The 15552-nt window shown below is 44.1% G+C and overlaps 1 protein-coding gene across 3 annotated transcripts in view; it reads right to left on the bottom strand.

The window, feature by feature from the left end:
* The window catches only part of LOC118372081 (UHRF1-binding protein 1-like), an 88692-nt gene that overhangs the window by 68991 nt on the left and 4149 nt on the right, over positions 1–15552 (bottom strand). For all 3 annotated transcript variants that reach the window (XM_052492521.1, XM_052492522.1, XM_052492523.1), the window contains exons 2-6: positions 7495–7657; positions 5184–5222; positions 2353–2444; positions 2014–2203; positions 1784–1924 (exon numbers count right to left, since the gene is read on the bottom strand). In XM_052492521.1, coding sequence (XP_052348481.1) covers positions 1784–1924; positions 2014–2203; positions 2353–2444; positions 5184–5222; positions 7495–7657 — 625 coding nt within the window. The remainder of the gene's footprint in view (positions 1–1783; positions 1925–2013; positions 2204–2352; positions 2445–5183; positions 5223–7494; positions 7658–15552) is intronic.

The raw sequence follows: 15552 nt of genomic DNA, 5'->3' as shown, positions 1-15552 counted from the left end.
CCATGACTGACTGACTGACTGACTGCACACACTCCATATCCATGACTGACTGACTGACTGAAAACACACACTCCATATCCATGACTGACTGACTGACTGAAAAACACACCCTCCATATCCATGACTGACTGTCTGACTGAAAACACACACTCCATATCCATGACTGACTGTCTGACTGAAAACACACCCTCCATATCCATGACTGACTGTCTGACTGAAAACACACACTCCATATCCATGACTGACTGTCTGACTGAAAACACACACTCCATATCCATGACTGACTGACTGACTGAAAACACACACTCCATATCCATGACTGACTGACTGACTGAAAACACACACTCCATATCCATGACTGACTGACTGACTGACTGAAAACACACTCCATATCCATGACTGACTGTCTGACTGAAAACACACACTCCATATCCATGACTGACTGTCTGACTGAAAACACACACTCCATATCCATGACTGACTGACTGAAAACACACACTCCATAACCATGACTGACTGACTGAAAACACATACTCCATAACCATGACTGACTGACTGAAAACACACACTCCATATCCATGATTGACTGACTGACTGAAAACACACACTCCATAACCATGACTGACTGACTGAAAACACACACTCCATATCCATGACTGACTGTCTGACTGAAAACACACACTCCATATCCATGACTGACTGAAAACACACACTCCATAACCATGACTGACTGACTGAAAACACACACTCCATAACCATGACTGACTGACTGAAAACACACACTCCATATCCATGACTGACTGTCTGACTGAAAACACACACTCCATATCCATGACTGACTGAAAACACACACTCCATAACCATGACTGACTGACTGACTGAAAACACACACTCCATATCCATGACTGACTGACTGAAAACACACCCTCCATAACCATGACTGACTGACTGAAAACACACACTCCATATCCATGACTGACTGTCTGACTGAAAACACACACTCCATATCCATGACTGACTGTCTGACTGAAAACACACACTCCATATCCATGACTGACTGACTGAAAACACACACTCCATAACCATGACTGACTGACTGAAAACACACACTCCATATCCATGACTGACTGACTGAAAACACACACTCCATAACCATGACTGACTGACTGAAAACACACACTCCATAACCATGACTGACTGACTGGATAAAGTACATACTCAGCACACAGTAATCTGTGGTCGTTCAAAATCATATCTTTGTTTGTTTTCACACACACAGACGAAGGAGTGTGTATACAACCCACACGCTTTTATCTGTTCAAACAGTGGCTGCAGGGCTTGCTGGTGTGTGAGATAAAGATCTTTGTTTACCAAAGCTGATTCTGCAGGCTGTAGCCCACATAGTGTTCTCTATTCTATTAGACCAAGGACTGTTCTGAGTGCGTGTGTGACTGCGCCGTGTGTGTGTGTGTGTGTGTGGTGTGTGTGTGTCGTACCCGTCTCTTGAGGGCAACTGATCTTGGACTGGTTGGTGATGAGGCGGATGTGTGTGAGTGTGACTGTAGTGTGTGTCCTACCAGTCTCTTCAGAGTGGCACTGATTTTGGGTCAGTGTGTATCAGTGTGCTGTGTGTGTGCACGCTTCCGTGAGTGTGCGTCCTGCTGGCCTCTTCAGAGTGACATTAATATTGGTCTGGTTGGTGATGAGGTGTGTGTGTGTTTGCACCTAAGTGTGTGTTTGTGTTTCCTTGCCCACATGTCTGCATGTGTGTGGCGTATTGTACCCGTCTCTTCAGGGTGACTCTGATCTTGGACTGGTTGGTGATGAGACGGATGGGGGCACTCAGCATCTCGTTCTGGGCACTCTGGATGGCGTCCGCCTCGATGCGGATCATCTGCCAGCTGATCTCCTTAAACGTCAGGATCTGAGGGGCGCACAGGTAGCCATGGTTACACACACACACAGGGTTACGGTGGTTACATACACTTCCATGCGTGTATGCAGTGCACCCACCTCTCCTCTGTGTGGGTCCTGTATGCGTGTGAAGCGGAGGTCCGACAGGCTCCAGCTGGTGTTGACAGAGTAGACCTGCAGCTGGCTCAACTCAAAGGAGGCGTTGAACGCCTTGGCACTGATCTTCACCACGATGGAGTTGATGGACAGAGAGATGCCCTCCACCACCTTCTCAGCAAAGCCATACTCACTGGGGGAGTGGGGGAAGAGGAGGAGGTAGGCAATTGAAGGCTGGATTTGGATGAACTGAATGCAGGTGTTTTTTTACTAAAGAATTTCAGCCCCATCGCACAACTACCCTCTGAAAGGGGGGGAGAAAGAAAGAGCGTCAGCTCCCACCTTTGCCCCGAGGCTGTTGCTATGGGAGATGGGCCGTTGGGAGGGCGGGGCTCATCACAGGTACTCATCTCCATTACCACCTTGTCCAGGGTCTGGGAGACAGAGAGATGCAGACGATTACCACACACACACACACAAGGACTCAACATTAACGGTTGTCTGCTTGTCCGTGCAAGTAATAAAAAATAGTCGGACATGATCATGGATTAAGTTGGAATGGACAAGAAAAGAAAAAAAGATGGTTTGATTTTTGCACAATGAAGCAACTCCCATCAGAAGTGGATGAGTGGCATCCAGATTAGTGTGTAGCACACTGGACTCAATCTCTGCAGAGCACTTCAGAGGATAATTACTGTAGGCCTTTATTGACAGGCACGTGCGGTCTTTCAATCAGTCACGAGATGTGTTTTTGAGATCAAAGAGAACATACCCGCATGCACACATTTGTTGATATTTACTGCTAATTAATTATTTATTTGCCCAGTTATAGCTCATTTTTGGTCAGCAATGCAAATCCTGGAAAAGTCCTGGTGTTCACATCACCTGCGTGTGACAGTGGGCTGTTGCCAGAGTTGGAAGAGAGACAGGTATTTGTGCAGCAGGTAAAATAATAACAGTGTAGTTTGTCTGGTTAAATATACTGAACAAAAATATAAAAAGGCAGCATGCAACAATAAGAACATTTGTACATTGAAATAAATAAATTAGGTCCTAATCTGTGGATTTCACATGACTGGGCAGGTGCACAGCCATGGGTGGGCATTGGGGAGCCAGGCCCAGCCAATCAGAATGAGTTTCCCCCACAAAATGGCTTTATTACAGACAGAAATACTCCCCCTCCCCTCAGACGATCTCGCAGGTGAAGAAGCCGGATGTGGAGGTCCTGGGCTGGCGTGGTTACACGTGGTCTGAGGTTGTGAGGCCGGTTGGAAGTACTGCCAAATTCTCTAAAACGACATTGGAGGCAGCTTGTGGTATGGAAATGAACAGTCAATTCTCTGCCAACAGCTCTGGTGGACATTCCTGCAGTCAACATGCCAATTGTACGCTCCCTCAAAACATCTGTGGCCTTTTATTGTCCCTAGAAAAAGGTGCACCTGTATAATGAGCATGCTGTTAATCAGCTTCTTGATATGCAAAGGAGAAATGCTCACTAACAGGGATGTAAAAATGTATATATTTTTTTCCAGCTTATGAAACATGGGATCAACACTTTACGTGTTTATATTTTTGTTAAGTGTAGATGGCCAATTCAAAACATATTACAGTTTGTCTGGTTATCTCGCTAGTTAGCTATTAGCATGTACTAATGTCATTGTCATGTTCGATGTCCTAAAATAACTATCCACCGGCACTTGTGTATAACCGCAAATGGCCGACACACAGTTGATACAGGTGCATAGCTGATGAAACCAATGCTGCAAACTCCAGGTGTAAAACAGTCAAATGCACACAATTGGCTTGGATTCTCCTCTATTCAATACTGGCCATGTAATTCTGACAATTTTAAATATATATTCTTAGAATAGCCTAATTGACAAGTAACTACTCTGTCAAGATCTCCCCTCACTACGGAATATTTTTGCCTTACAAATAGATAAACATGTTAGTTAACTACCTCACCTATCTCAGCCATTTGATCCCTGGTTCATTGAATGAGGAAATTATTTCATAAAGACATAGTGGCGCAGCGGTCTAAGGCACTGCATCGCAGTTCGTCACCAGAGACCCCGGTTCAATCCCGGGCTGTATTACAACCCGGCCGTGATCGAGAGTCCCATTGGGCGGGGCACAATTGGCCCAGCGTCGTTCGGGTTTAGCCGGGTCATGTTTCGGAGGGTTGACGGACCACGCGTCTTATACAGTAGCTCTCCAGACGGAGGGTTGACGGACCACGCGTCTTATACAGTAGCTCTCCAGACGGAGGGTTGACGGACCACGCGTCTTATGCAGTAGCTCTCCAGACGGAGGGTTGACGGACCACGCGTCTTATTCAGTAGCTCTCCAGACGGAGGGTTGACGGACCACGCGTCTTATACAGTAGCTCTCCAGACGGAGGGTTGACGGACCACGTGTCTTATACAGTAGCTCTCCAGACGGAGGGTTGACGGACCACGCGTCTTATACAGTAGCTCTCCAGACGGAGGGTTGACGGACCACGTGTCTTATACAGTAGCTCTCCAGACGGAGGGTTGACGGACCACGCGTCTTATACAGTAGCTCTCCAGACGGAGGGTTGACGGACCACGCGTCTTATACAGTAGCTCTCCAGACGGAGGGTTGACGGACCACGCGTCTTATACAGTAGCTCTCCAGACGGAGGGTTGACGGACCACGCATCTTATACAGTAGCTCTCCAGACGGAGGGTTGACGGACCACGCATCTTATTCAGTAGCTCTCCAGACGGAGGGTTGACGGACCACGCGTCTTATACAGTAGCTCTCCAGACGGAGGGTTGACGGACCACGCGTCTTATACAGTAGCTCTCCAGACGGAGGGTTGACGGACCACGCGTCTTATACAGTAGCTCTCCAGACGGAGGGTTGACGGACCACGCGTCTTATACAGTAGCTCTCCAGACGGAGGGTTGACGGACCACGCGTCTTATACAGTAGCTCTCCAGACGGAGGGTTGACGGACCACGCGTCTTATACAGTAGCTCTCCTGACGGAGGGTTGACAGACCACGCGTCTTATACAGTAGGCTATCAGGGCAGTATTTTACTTTGTGGGGAGTTAAGTGCCTTGCTCAAGGCCACAACGGCAGGAGATGGTGGGGGGCAATTGGCTAAAACTGTGTCAGCAATAGGGGGAAGGGGGGCGGGACTTACCAGAGAGATGGGGTGGGTCTTCAGCTTGGTCCATGGGATCTGTCAATGAAGACAAGAAATTAGAGTCAGCCAGTCAAGCTCAGATAAGTGACAGTAATATTGGTTCAATATCATACATCTTCAACCTGGTCAGCCCAACAACATCGGCACAGCCAAAATATGATCATATTTTCTTGTATTTAACCTATATGCTAAATACAGTCACATATTCCTTACAGATTTTTCTGAAATGCATACGGATGTGTCTATTCCTGAAATAAATGTAATCGCTGTGAATGTAAATCAGCTGAAATGAGAGAGCCAGACTGAGAGAATGAATCAAGGAGACAGTCTAGAGAAGCAGTCAGTGCCAGCACATTCCACTCCTCCCCAAACTACACTAATCCCTCTGAGCAGACCCTCTTAATCATGCCCGTGTCAAATCAAATAGCTTTTACACCAAAGAGTAATCTGCAGATTTGGCCATGTTCATCTTCCCCCATAACAAGTGACTAGGCTATAGGCTATAAGGCTATAAACACTGAAATAAACATTTGGATATGTGGCGCTAATTGAATTACTACACTAAAACTGTATTTGATTTCTTCAGTCATTGAACTGAAATGGTTTAGCAAAGAGCCTGCACCTGTAGGTGATGTTGGAGTAGAGATTTAGACAAGGAAAGGAACAGTTTTTGGGTGCCTGAGTTGTGTGTGTCCTCTCCAATGAGGATGGGCATGTGTATTGTAACAGAAGATGGTGTGTGCGACTGTATGCGTTGGCATCTAAATCAGACAGAGAGTGATATCTTCTATATCCTAAGTGTTACAGAAGTTAAACTGCAGCTGGGGGACCCACACACCCTCTTTTTCTCTCTAGATCAGTGGGAGCTATTAGCTATAGGTTCTGCTTGACCCGGGCCCACTGGTCCTCCCGGCTAAATGGCCCGGGCCCACTGGTCCTCCCGGCTAAATGGCCCGGGCCACTATTTCCCTGTTCCTATTGGCTAGATGTGACGCACTGGCAAAACTCCAAGGACTGAAACGTGGTGTGTGTCTGTATCCTATATGCATAAAGCATGTATTTGTGTGTGGTCTATATATAATGAGTATTAATGTGTGTATTTTGTATGTAATAATCTATGTAGAATGTGTTTATCTCCAGTCCAAGGACTGTAACGTGGTGGCCTCTAAGCTGAACCTGATCCTAGATGACCTGCTGTGGGTGCTGACTGACTCCCAGCTCAAAGCCATGGTCCAGTACGCCAAGTCACTCAGCGAGGCCATGGACAAGTCTGCTCAGCAGAGGAAGAGCATGGCCACCGAGGACCAGGTACACATGCAGTACGCATTACCTCAATGATAGGGCCATTACGACTGTAGCCTTACACCAAGGACAATGCACAGAGAGTGTGACACTTCAATAAACCTAAGTTAGTGACACTCAATGGGCCTCGTCTAAGAAAACACAGAGACATAACTTAAGACAATTTCAGAAGACAAAACTTTATTCTTTCACAGTTTCAACACTGGGCAGCTCCCCACTCTACTTGTTAGAATATATTGCCTGCTATGTAAAATGGAAGGTCATGAGACAGGGATAAGATGAAGTCCTGAGACAGCAGAGATGAAATACAAGAGAGAATCATTAGGGCAAAGAAAACAGAGGGGGTTTCAGAAGAGGAAGGGGGAGAGGCTATCACTAGGAAATGGCTACAAAAAGACCCTCCCACAGTGACACAATAGATAGACATTGTAAAGTGATACGCCACATGGAGCGTATGACCTTTGCTTTAAGAACTCAACAGAAGAGAGGTCAATAATACTGGGAAAAATGGGTTTCGTACTTGAAAAGGGTCTAATTCAAAGATGTCAATGTAACTAATATGATGACATGATGGTGAAGGTATGACATGTACTGTAACTGACAGATCTTTTTTGTTGTTCTTTTAGTTTACTTTATTTGTACTTCCTTTGTGTTCCTACAATAAAAATAAAGAGTAAGGAGAAGGCTGGTGGTAGAGACCTGACTAACAGAGTTTGTTGTTATTCTGCTCCATTCACCATCTCCAGGGAGTGTCAGATGATGTGCGCATACAGACACAGTTCATCTCAGTGCACTTCTATATCCACCGCTAACATTACAAGAGAAGGGAGAATGAAAGAGTGGGAGAGTGAGAGGGGAGTGAGAGGGGAGTGGGCAGGGTGAGAGGTAGCAGACAGTAAAATTTAAATATAGACTAAGATGGTGGGGTTCATCTGAGTAGAGGGACAAAGGGCGAAAGCACCACCCAGAGTGCAGGTGTGTGTGCGCATGTCTCCCTCTCTCTTACCCGGATGGCAGCCTTGTTGCAGCCCACTTTGTTGATGGCCAGCCAGGTGGGCAGGTCCAACATGCTCTGCAGTACCTCCTCATCCAGCTCCAGGTTGGTGAGCTGGCCCTCGCCCTTCAACGTGCTCAGGTTGATCTTGTCTGGGGACAGGTTCTTAGCAAACCTGCAGGGGGAAGAGGAAGGGAGAGGAGAAAATGAGTATTGTTGTTATTTTGTTGTTAGGAAAGAAGTCCTTAACATACATCATAACTACAAATACAAGACACCACTGCTTTTGGGAGGGAGAGACTAAGCGAAAGACAGGAGAGAGAATTGCATTTAACCTGTCTTTATTGGCACAATTCAGTACAGTCCCCCTCTCTCCCTTACCACCAACGAGAAGAGAGAAGAATAAAGGCAGAGGGCAGACAAGAAAGATAATGGACAAGGAAAGAAAGACAGAACATTTACATTTACATTTAAGTCATTTAACAGACGCTCTTATCCAGAGCGACTTACAAAGAGAGAGAGACATGGGAGCCAACCAAATCAGCCTGTTAAAAGTGGTGAGCAAACCTTTGGAAAAGATTGTTTGATCAATTAAAGTTATTTTACAGAAAACTAATTAACAAGACTTACTGCATGCTTATTGGGAAGGGCAATCAACATGCTCAGCACTGACAAATGACTGATGATTGGCTGAAAGAAATTGATATTAAGAAGATAGTGGGAACTGTTTTGTTAGACTTCAGTGCAGCTTTTGCTGTCATTGATCATAACCTATTGCTGAAAAAAAACATAGGTGTTATGGATTTGCATCATCTGCCATATTATGGACTGAGAGTTACACATTTAATAAAACTCAGATAGTTTTCAGTAATGGAAGCCTTTCTCATACAAATTCAGTTCAGTGTGGTGTACCGTAAGGCAGCCTGCTAGGGCCATTGTTTTCTGTTATTACAAATGACCTTCCACTGACCTTGAATAAGGCCTGTGTGTCTATGTACAATGACGACTCAACAGTATACATGTCGGCTACAACAGTAAAATAAATAACTGAAACACTTAACATTGATCTCCAGTCAGTTTTAGAATGGACATCTAGCAATAGGCTGGTGCTCAGTATCAAAACTGAAAGCATGATTTTTGGGAGAAATGACTCAACACTAAACCTCGTTTAAATCTATTATTGAATAATGTGGCCATTGAGCAAGTTGAGGAGACTAAACTGCTGGGTGTAAACCTAGATAGCAGACTGTCATGGTCGAAACATATAGACTCAATGGTTGCAAAATGGGAAGAGGTCTGTCCAGACAGATCCTACAGGCCCTAGTTTTGTTGCACCTTGACTACTGCCCAGCTGTGTGGTAATGTGTTACGTTCCCCAGTTTCTGTGTTGTGGTTTGTTATGTGTGTGTTTCAGGATGGCTTCCTGAAACCCCCCCCCCAAGCAGCTGATTGGTCGACTCCATGGCTAATTGGAGAGCTGACCTCGTCAAGTTACAGCTGTATCCGATTAGACTCCTTCTGAAGCTATATAAAAGCCAGTGTTCTGTTCAGGAGGGAGATGATTGCTGAGAGAGGAGTCTGATGGCTGTGTGTTATTTACTGTGTTGGTTGTTCTCAGAGGGAGATGATTAGCATGTCCTGTGTTTTCATTGTTGCGCAGAGGTATAATTTGTTGCCAGTATTTTTGTAGCCGTCCTACTAAGGTCTGTCTTTGACCATAGAACTGTGTTTTTTGATTCTTGAAATTGTTTAATTACATTTGAATAATTCTGTTTCATTTGTTCCCCGGGGGGAAGGGGAAGGCACCTAGGGAGTGCTTAGGCAAGAGGCCCGCGGGCATACATATACCCGTAGCATATTCACTGTCTAGGCACACTAGGTAAGACCTGGGCGGACCATCCCCTGTATTTTGGTTAGCGCACCAGGTGGTGTTAAGTAAGTAGTGGGTAGGCAGGTAAGGTAGGAGGGGACTTTGATATTTACTTTTGTTCAGTCCAGCCCCTTTCCCCCAAAATTACTGTGTGACGGAATAAATTCCTTGTAAACAGTACAATTCTCTGCCTTTTGTCATCCTTTTGTCATCCTTACGCGCACCTACAGTCCCATACCTCTTTACTTCATGGAGAGTTGAGTTGTAGCAGGGTGTTGCGTTCCCTCTTCATAGAGGCGTGTGTAACGTGTGGCAAAGGACATGGGTAAATTGCAGTTGATTCAGACCAAAGTAGCACGTATCGCACTTAGATGTACATGGAGGGTGAATGTCAGTAGCATGCATGTTAATCTCTCCTGCCTCAGAGTTGAGGATAGATTGACTGCACCACTATTGGTCCTTGTGCGAGGTGTTGATGGTACCTAACTGTCTTTTCCTGCAGTTGGCACACAGTTCGGACACTCATCGGTACAAGACATGCAATCGGAGGTCTCTTTACAGTCCCCAGGTCCAGAACAGAGGCTGGGAAACGCAGTGTTAAATAGTCATGACTACATGGAACTCTGCCACCCCAGGTAACTCAAGCTAGGATTAAAACCAGATAAAGAGAACACCTTACTGCACAAAGAGGACTGGAGAGAGACAACCATTTTATATACATCTCTTGTATTGTAATTTGCACTGTACTATGTATTAGACCTAGATATTCTGTATGTACTGATATGTATGATGTTATAAATGTATGTATTTCAGTCCTTGACTAACAATGTTCTGTATTGTTTCATGTGGACCCCAGGAAGAGTAGCTGATGTTTTTGCAGCGGCTAATGAGGATCCTAATAAATACCAGTACCGAGGAGAAGCCAAATAGTAAAACAGAGAGTTCTGCTGAAAGTCATATTACAGACTTGGAAAAGAGGGAGACAGTGACATGTCTGCTGCCTCTTAAAACCGTACTCAAGGGTGTGAGAACTTTAGTGTCACACTGTCTCAACTGTAAGGGTTTCCCAACTCGTATCTTTCATCAGGAGGTAGCACAGCCAATGGGTGTGTGTGTCCTGGGTTCCATCGCTAGGCCCCGCTCAAAGCTCTAACACTCACTGTGCCCATGACCTTGTGCCATAGTCCCTAGACTCCCTAACACAGTTTGTGGTTAGTAGTTAGCCAAACACCCACATACCAAGCAAAAGGTCATTGTCCTAATTACTGTTTACAGAAAGAATTCCCAGTAACTCACAGCCGGATTTAATCAATCCACATTACACGCAACAATCTGTGTGTTTGTACAGCACAAGTGTGTCCATATACAGCCTGTTTGACTACATTAACTCATTTTATCGATCTACATTACACCACAACCCAAGCACGACAACACACGGTCAACACACACACACACACACACAAATGTTAATGAAGCAGACTGCCACGGTTTGACTGCTGTAATCTTGTTATCTACCTGGTTGGCAGGCAGCTAATCTGACACAGATAGAAGTACCATGCTCTTAAATAGGACCAGATCAAAAGCTCCCAACTGTGCTGCAACATTCAGCCAACATCCTTTAACTCATATGTTAATAACCGCTAGACAGATTCACAACTCTGATACAACTGATGGCCTGGTAACTTATATAGCATGATTCATTTGTCCCACATCACAACCCATAGGCTATACCATATTGAAGAAAATAAGATGAAGTAACCCTTACATGCTGATCTAAGGTCAGTTTTCACTCATCATTCAACTGTTGAGGTTAGGATTGGGGAGAGTAAGCTGATCCTAGATCTATGGTTTGGGGCAGCAACTCCCATTCTAGTAAATTATTCATCTAGTCAAGACTCTCAGCACTCTCAGCGTGAAGGGCAGAGGGGCAGTGTGAACAGGCCACACAGAGAGAGCGAGCTCTGGTACAGTGAACTCCTGTACTTCGGTCAGTTGTGTTGCCGACTGTGGCCATAAGGAAGTAGCAAGATCCGATCAGCTTCTCTGGCCTATTGCACTGACTCACACACAGAATGACTGGAAACAGCTCACTAAACTTCCCCTGTACCTACCTCATTCCTGATCAAGCTTTTGTTTAAGTAGTTCCCTTATATGGGCTAACCTTTCTAGGATATCTTTCTGAGCTTTATAAAATGTGGGCTACCTTTCTGACAACTGGGTTTTAGTAGAGTAACATGACTAAATTGTGTGCTGATCTTTTTTGGCTGTTTTGCTCAGTCTCAAATGGGACAAAAAATTATTAGAAGACAGTAAAAAGTAGAGGTCGACAGATTATGATTTTTCAACGCCTATACCGATACCGATTATTGGAGGACAAAAAAAAGCCGGTGCCGATTAATCGGCCGGTTTTACATTTTTTATTTGTAATAATGACAATTACAACAATACTGAATGAACACTTATTTTAACTTAATATAATACATCAATAAAATACATTTAGCCTCAAATAATGAAGCATGTTCAATTTGGTTTAAATAATGCAAAAACAAAAGTGTTGCGCAGAACATGAGAACATATGAAAGCAGGTAGTTCCTTTTAACGTGAGTCTTCAATATTCCAAGGTAAGACGTTTTAGGATGTAGTTATTATAGGAATTATTTCTCTCTATACCATTTGTATTTCATATACCTTTGACTGTTGGATGTTCTTACAGGCACTTTAGTATTGCCAGTGTAACAGTATACCTTCTGTCCCTCTCCTTACTCCTACCTGGGATCGAACCAGGAACACAACGACAACAGCCACCCTCGAAGCAGCGTTACCCATGCAGAGCATGGGGAACAACTATTCCAAGTCTCAGAGCGAGTGACGTTTGAAACGCTATTAGCGCTCACCCCGCTAACTAGCTAGCCATTTCACATCGTTACACCAGCCTAATCTCGGGAGTTGATAGGCTTGAAGTCATAAACAGCAGAGCTGCTGGCAAAACACACGAAAGTCTTGTTTGAATTAATGCTTATGAGCCTGCTGGTGCCTACCACCGCTCAGTCAAACTGCTCTTTCAAATTATAGACTTAATTATAACATAACACACAGAAATGCGAGCCGTAGGTCATTAATATGGTCAAATCCGGAAACTATCATCTCGAAAACAAGACGTTTATTCTTTCAGTGAAATACGGAACCGGTCTGTATTTTCTCCAACGGGTGGCATCCATCAGTCTAAATATTCCTGTTACATTGCACAACCTTCAATGTTATGTCATAATTACGCAAAATTCTGGCAAATTAGTTCGCAATGAGCCAGGCGGCCCAAACTGTTGCATATACACTGACTCTGCGTGCAATGAACGCAAGAGAAGTGACAATTTCACCTGGTTAATATTGCCTGCTAACCTGGATTTCTTTTAGCTAAATATGCAGGTTTAAAAATATATACTTCTGTGTATTGATTTTAAGAAAGGCATTGGTGTTTATGGTTAGGTACACGTAGGAGCAACGACAGTCCTTTTTCGCGAATGCGCACCACATCGATTATATGCAACGCAGGACACGCTAGATAAACTAGTAATATCATCAACCATGTGTAGTTATAACTAGTGATTATGATTGATTACGTTTAATGCTAGCTAGCAACTTACCTTGGCTTCTTACTGCATTCGCGTAACAGGTGGGCTCCTCGTGAGGCAAGTGGTTAGAGAATTGGACTAGTTAACCGTAAGGTTGCAAGATTGAATCCCTGAGCTGACACGGTAAAAATCTGTCGTTCTGCCCCTGAACAAGGCAGTTAACCCACCGTTCCTAGGCCGTCATTGAAAATAAGAATGTGTTCTTAACTGACTTGCCTAGTTAAATAAAGATTAAATAGCGTAATTTCTCTTTTTATAAAAGATACAAATCGTCAAAATCGGGCATCCAAAATGACCGATTTCCGATTGTTATGAAAAGTTGAACGGCCCTAATTAAAATCGTCCATTCCGATTAATCCATCGACCTCTAGTAAAAATACCCTAAAACATTGTTAGAATCTGCCCTAGAGTAGAGGTATTAAATAAATTATTTTACAACGAAGTTGAAGGAGACTAACTGGCTTGAGGTGGATGAGGTATTAGGCGAGGCCAGGTTAAATTAAGCCAAGGCACCAGGGTTAACACCGATACTCCTCATTTATATTAGCATGATTCACCCAGTCTTCACCGTCATAGCTGGTGTTGGTGTGTGTCTGTCTGTATTTGTATTACACACACAACTTTTGGCCTTGGTCTCTACAGGTTTTGTAAAATGGGGCCTGTAAGGCTCACCTTCTCCCTGCCTCCATCAGAGCCATAAATATTACAATGCTCTGGGCCCCTGTGTGTGTGCCATTCGGATGGCCACACGATTCGTCGCTGATGTGTGTATTGTAGTCGGACCCACAGGAGATCCCCCAACCTTGACTGACTCAATCTAAACAAGGGATGACAAGGTCCCTTTGTCTGGAGCAACCTTCCTCAGGATACACAGACACACATTTGGGTTATTCTTTGAGGGATAAACCAGTCGCCTGGCAGAATGTATTCAATTCAGTAGTCTCTGCAAAGATAGAAAGTGTGTGCGCGTGTATGTGTGCGTCCATTCTTCAGATTAAATTAGAGAATCAACTTGATTAGATGAACCTATAATCTAACTGCAGATGACCTGTTTCTGTTCTCACAGCTCACTGGAAACAGACCAATGAAACCTGCCCTGGTGCTGGAGTAATGGCCTTTATTTTATGAGGTCTAAGTACAACGCTTTGTGTCCAATCTGACAACACAGTCTTCATTGAGTTGGCGTGTGTTTTATTTATTTTTTTATTTTTATTTCACCTTTATTTAACCAGGTAAACAAAGTTGAGAACAAGTTCTCATTTACAATTGCGACCTGGCCAAGATAAAGCAAAGCAGTTCGACAGATACAACGACACAGAGTTACACATGGAGTAAAACAAACATACAGTCAATAATACAGGATAAACAAGTCTATATACAATGTGAGCAAATTAGGTGAGAAGGGAGGTAAAGGCAAAAAAGGCCATGGTGGCAAAGTAAATACAATGTGTGCTCCAAACAGTGTGTTTATTCTATTAAACATGTGTCCATTATCACAACACTGCCTTCTGTTTGTGTCCATTTTGAAAACACTGTCTTTAAGTATTCTAGTTAATGTCCTTATATCTTGTGTTCCAATTGGTTTCTTCTTCACTATCAAGTACATTAGCATCCATTTTGGATACACTATTTTCTATGAGTTATTGTGTAGAAAATAGGCCTCATTTCTTTATTGCAAATGAAGCCCAAGTATTTAAGCTAGTAAAGTATACCTAACTCCAAAAGGATGTGTGTTAAACGGTTTCCCTTCGAGAAGCAACTCATTTCATTGGTTACTTTTGTTTCCTGTGTAGCTTTTGACTGAGCCAGCAAATATGTTTAGCACAAGCAGGTTTGAATGAATAAGGAAATAACTGAACTCCAAAACTTTTTCCCAAAGCATGTTCCTCACTGTCATTTTTGGAATGTTCTTAGATTAAAACTCTTCTTAGCCATCCCCTTTCCCCTCTGAGTCTTCTCTCGCTGACCCTGTGGTTATTATTTTGTATTTAGCGGCTGTGTGTATCGGTATCCCTCCATCTATCTATCATCCGCCCATCTGTCCAGTCACATTCCTGCACGCATCATCAAGCCGTGCCACAGAGACCACTAGTTGAATCAAATGTGTTAGTGCGGCACTAGAACAAAAATGTTCACCAACAGTTAGGGTCCCCTAGGAATGAAATGTTGAGGAGTAAACTGAAATAGCCTGCTAGACAGAGGAGAAGGAAAGATGTAGAGAGAAAGAGATGGGCAGATGCATAGAGAGAAAGACAGACAGGGGACTGGAGCTGAGCATGTGACTAAAACAATGTTGACACCTGATCACAGTGAGCCTCAGTAGAATGAATATTTAACACAGCACAGGGCTCCCAGACGCACTCAATAATGACTGGACCACACACAAAGGCCCAACATCAGTGTGTGTGTGTGTTGTTTATGCGTGCACATTTAAGAGTCTCTGCGTGTTTGTGTGTAACCCCAGACCCTGCGGTGTCTGGCCCTGGTCCAGGGCCATGTCGGTACCTGATTCTCTTGGTTTAATGGGGAGAGGGACATCTTTATCAACTCACCCTTGGGACCACCTGAGAG

The sequence above is a fragment of the Oncorhynchus keta genome, chromosome 33 (assembly GCF_023373465.1).
Source record: "Oncorhynchus keta strain PuntledgeMale-10-30-2019 chromosome 33, Oket_V2, whole genome shotgun sequence".
Lineage (NCBI taxonomy): Eukaryota > Metazoa > Chordata > Actinopteri > Salmoniformes > Salmonidae > Oncorhynchus > Oncorhynchus keta.
This window is presented reverse-complemented; position numbering and strand designations above follow the sequence as displayed.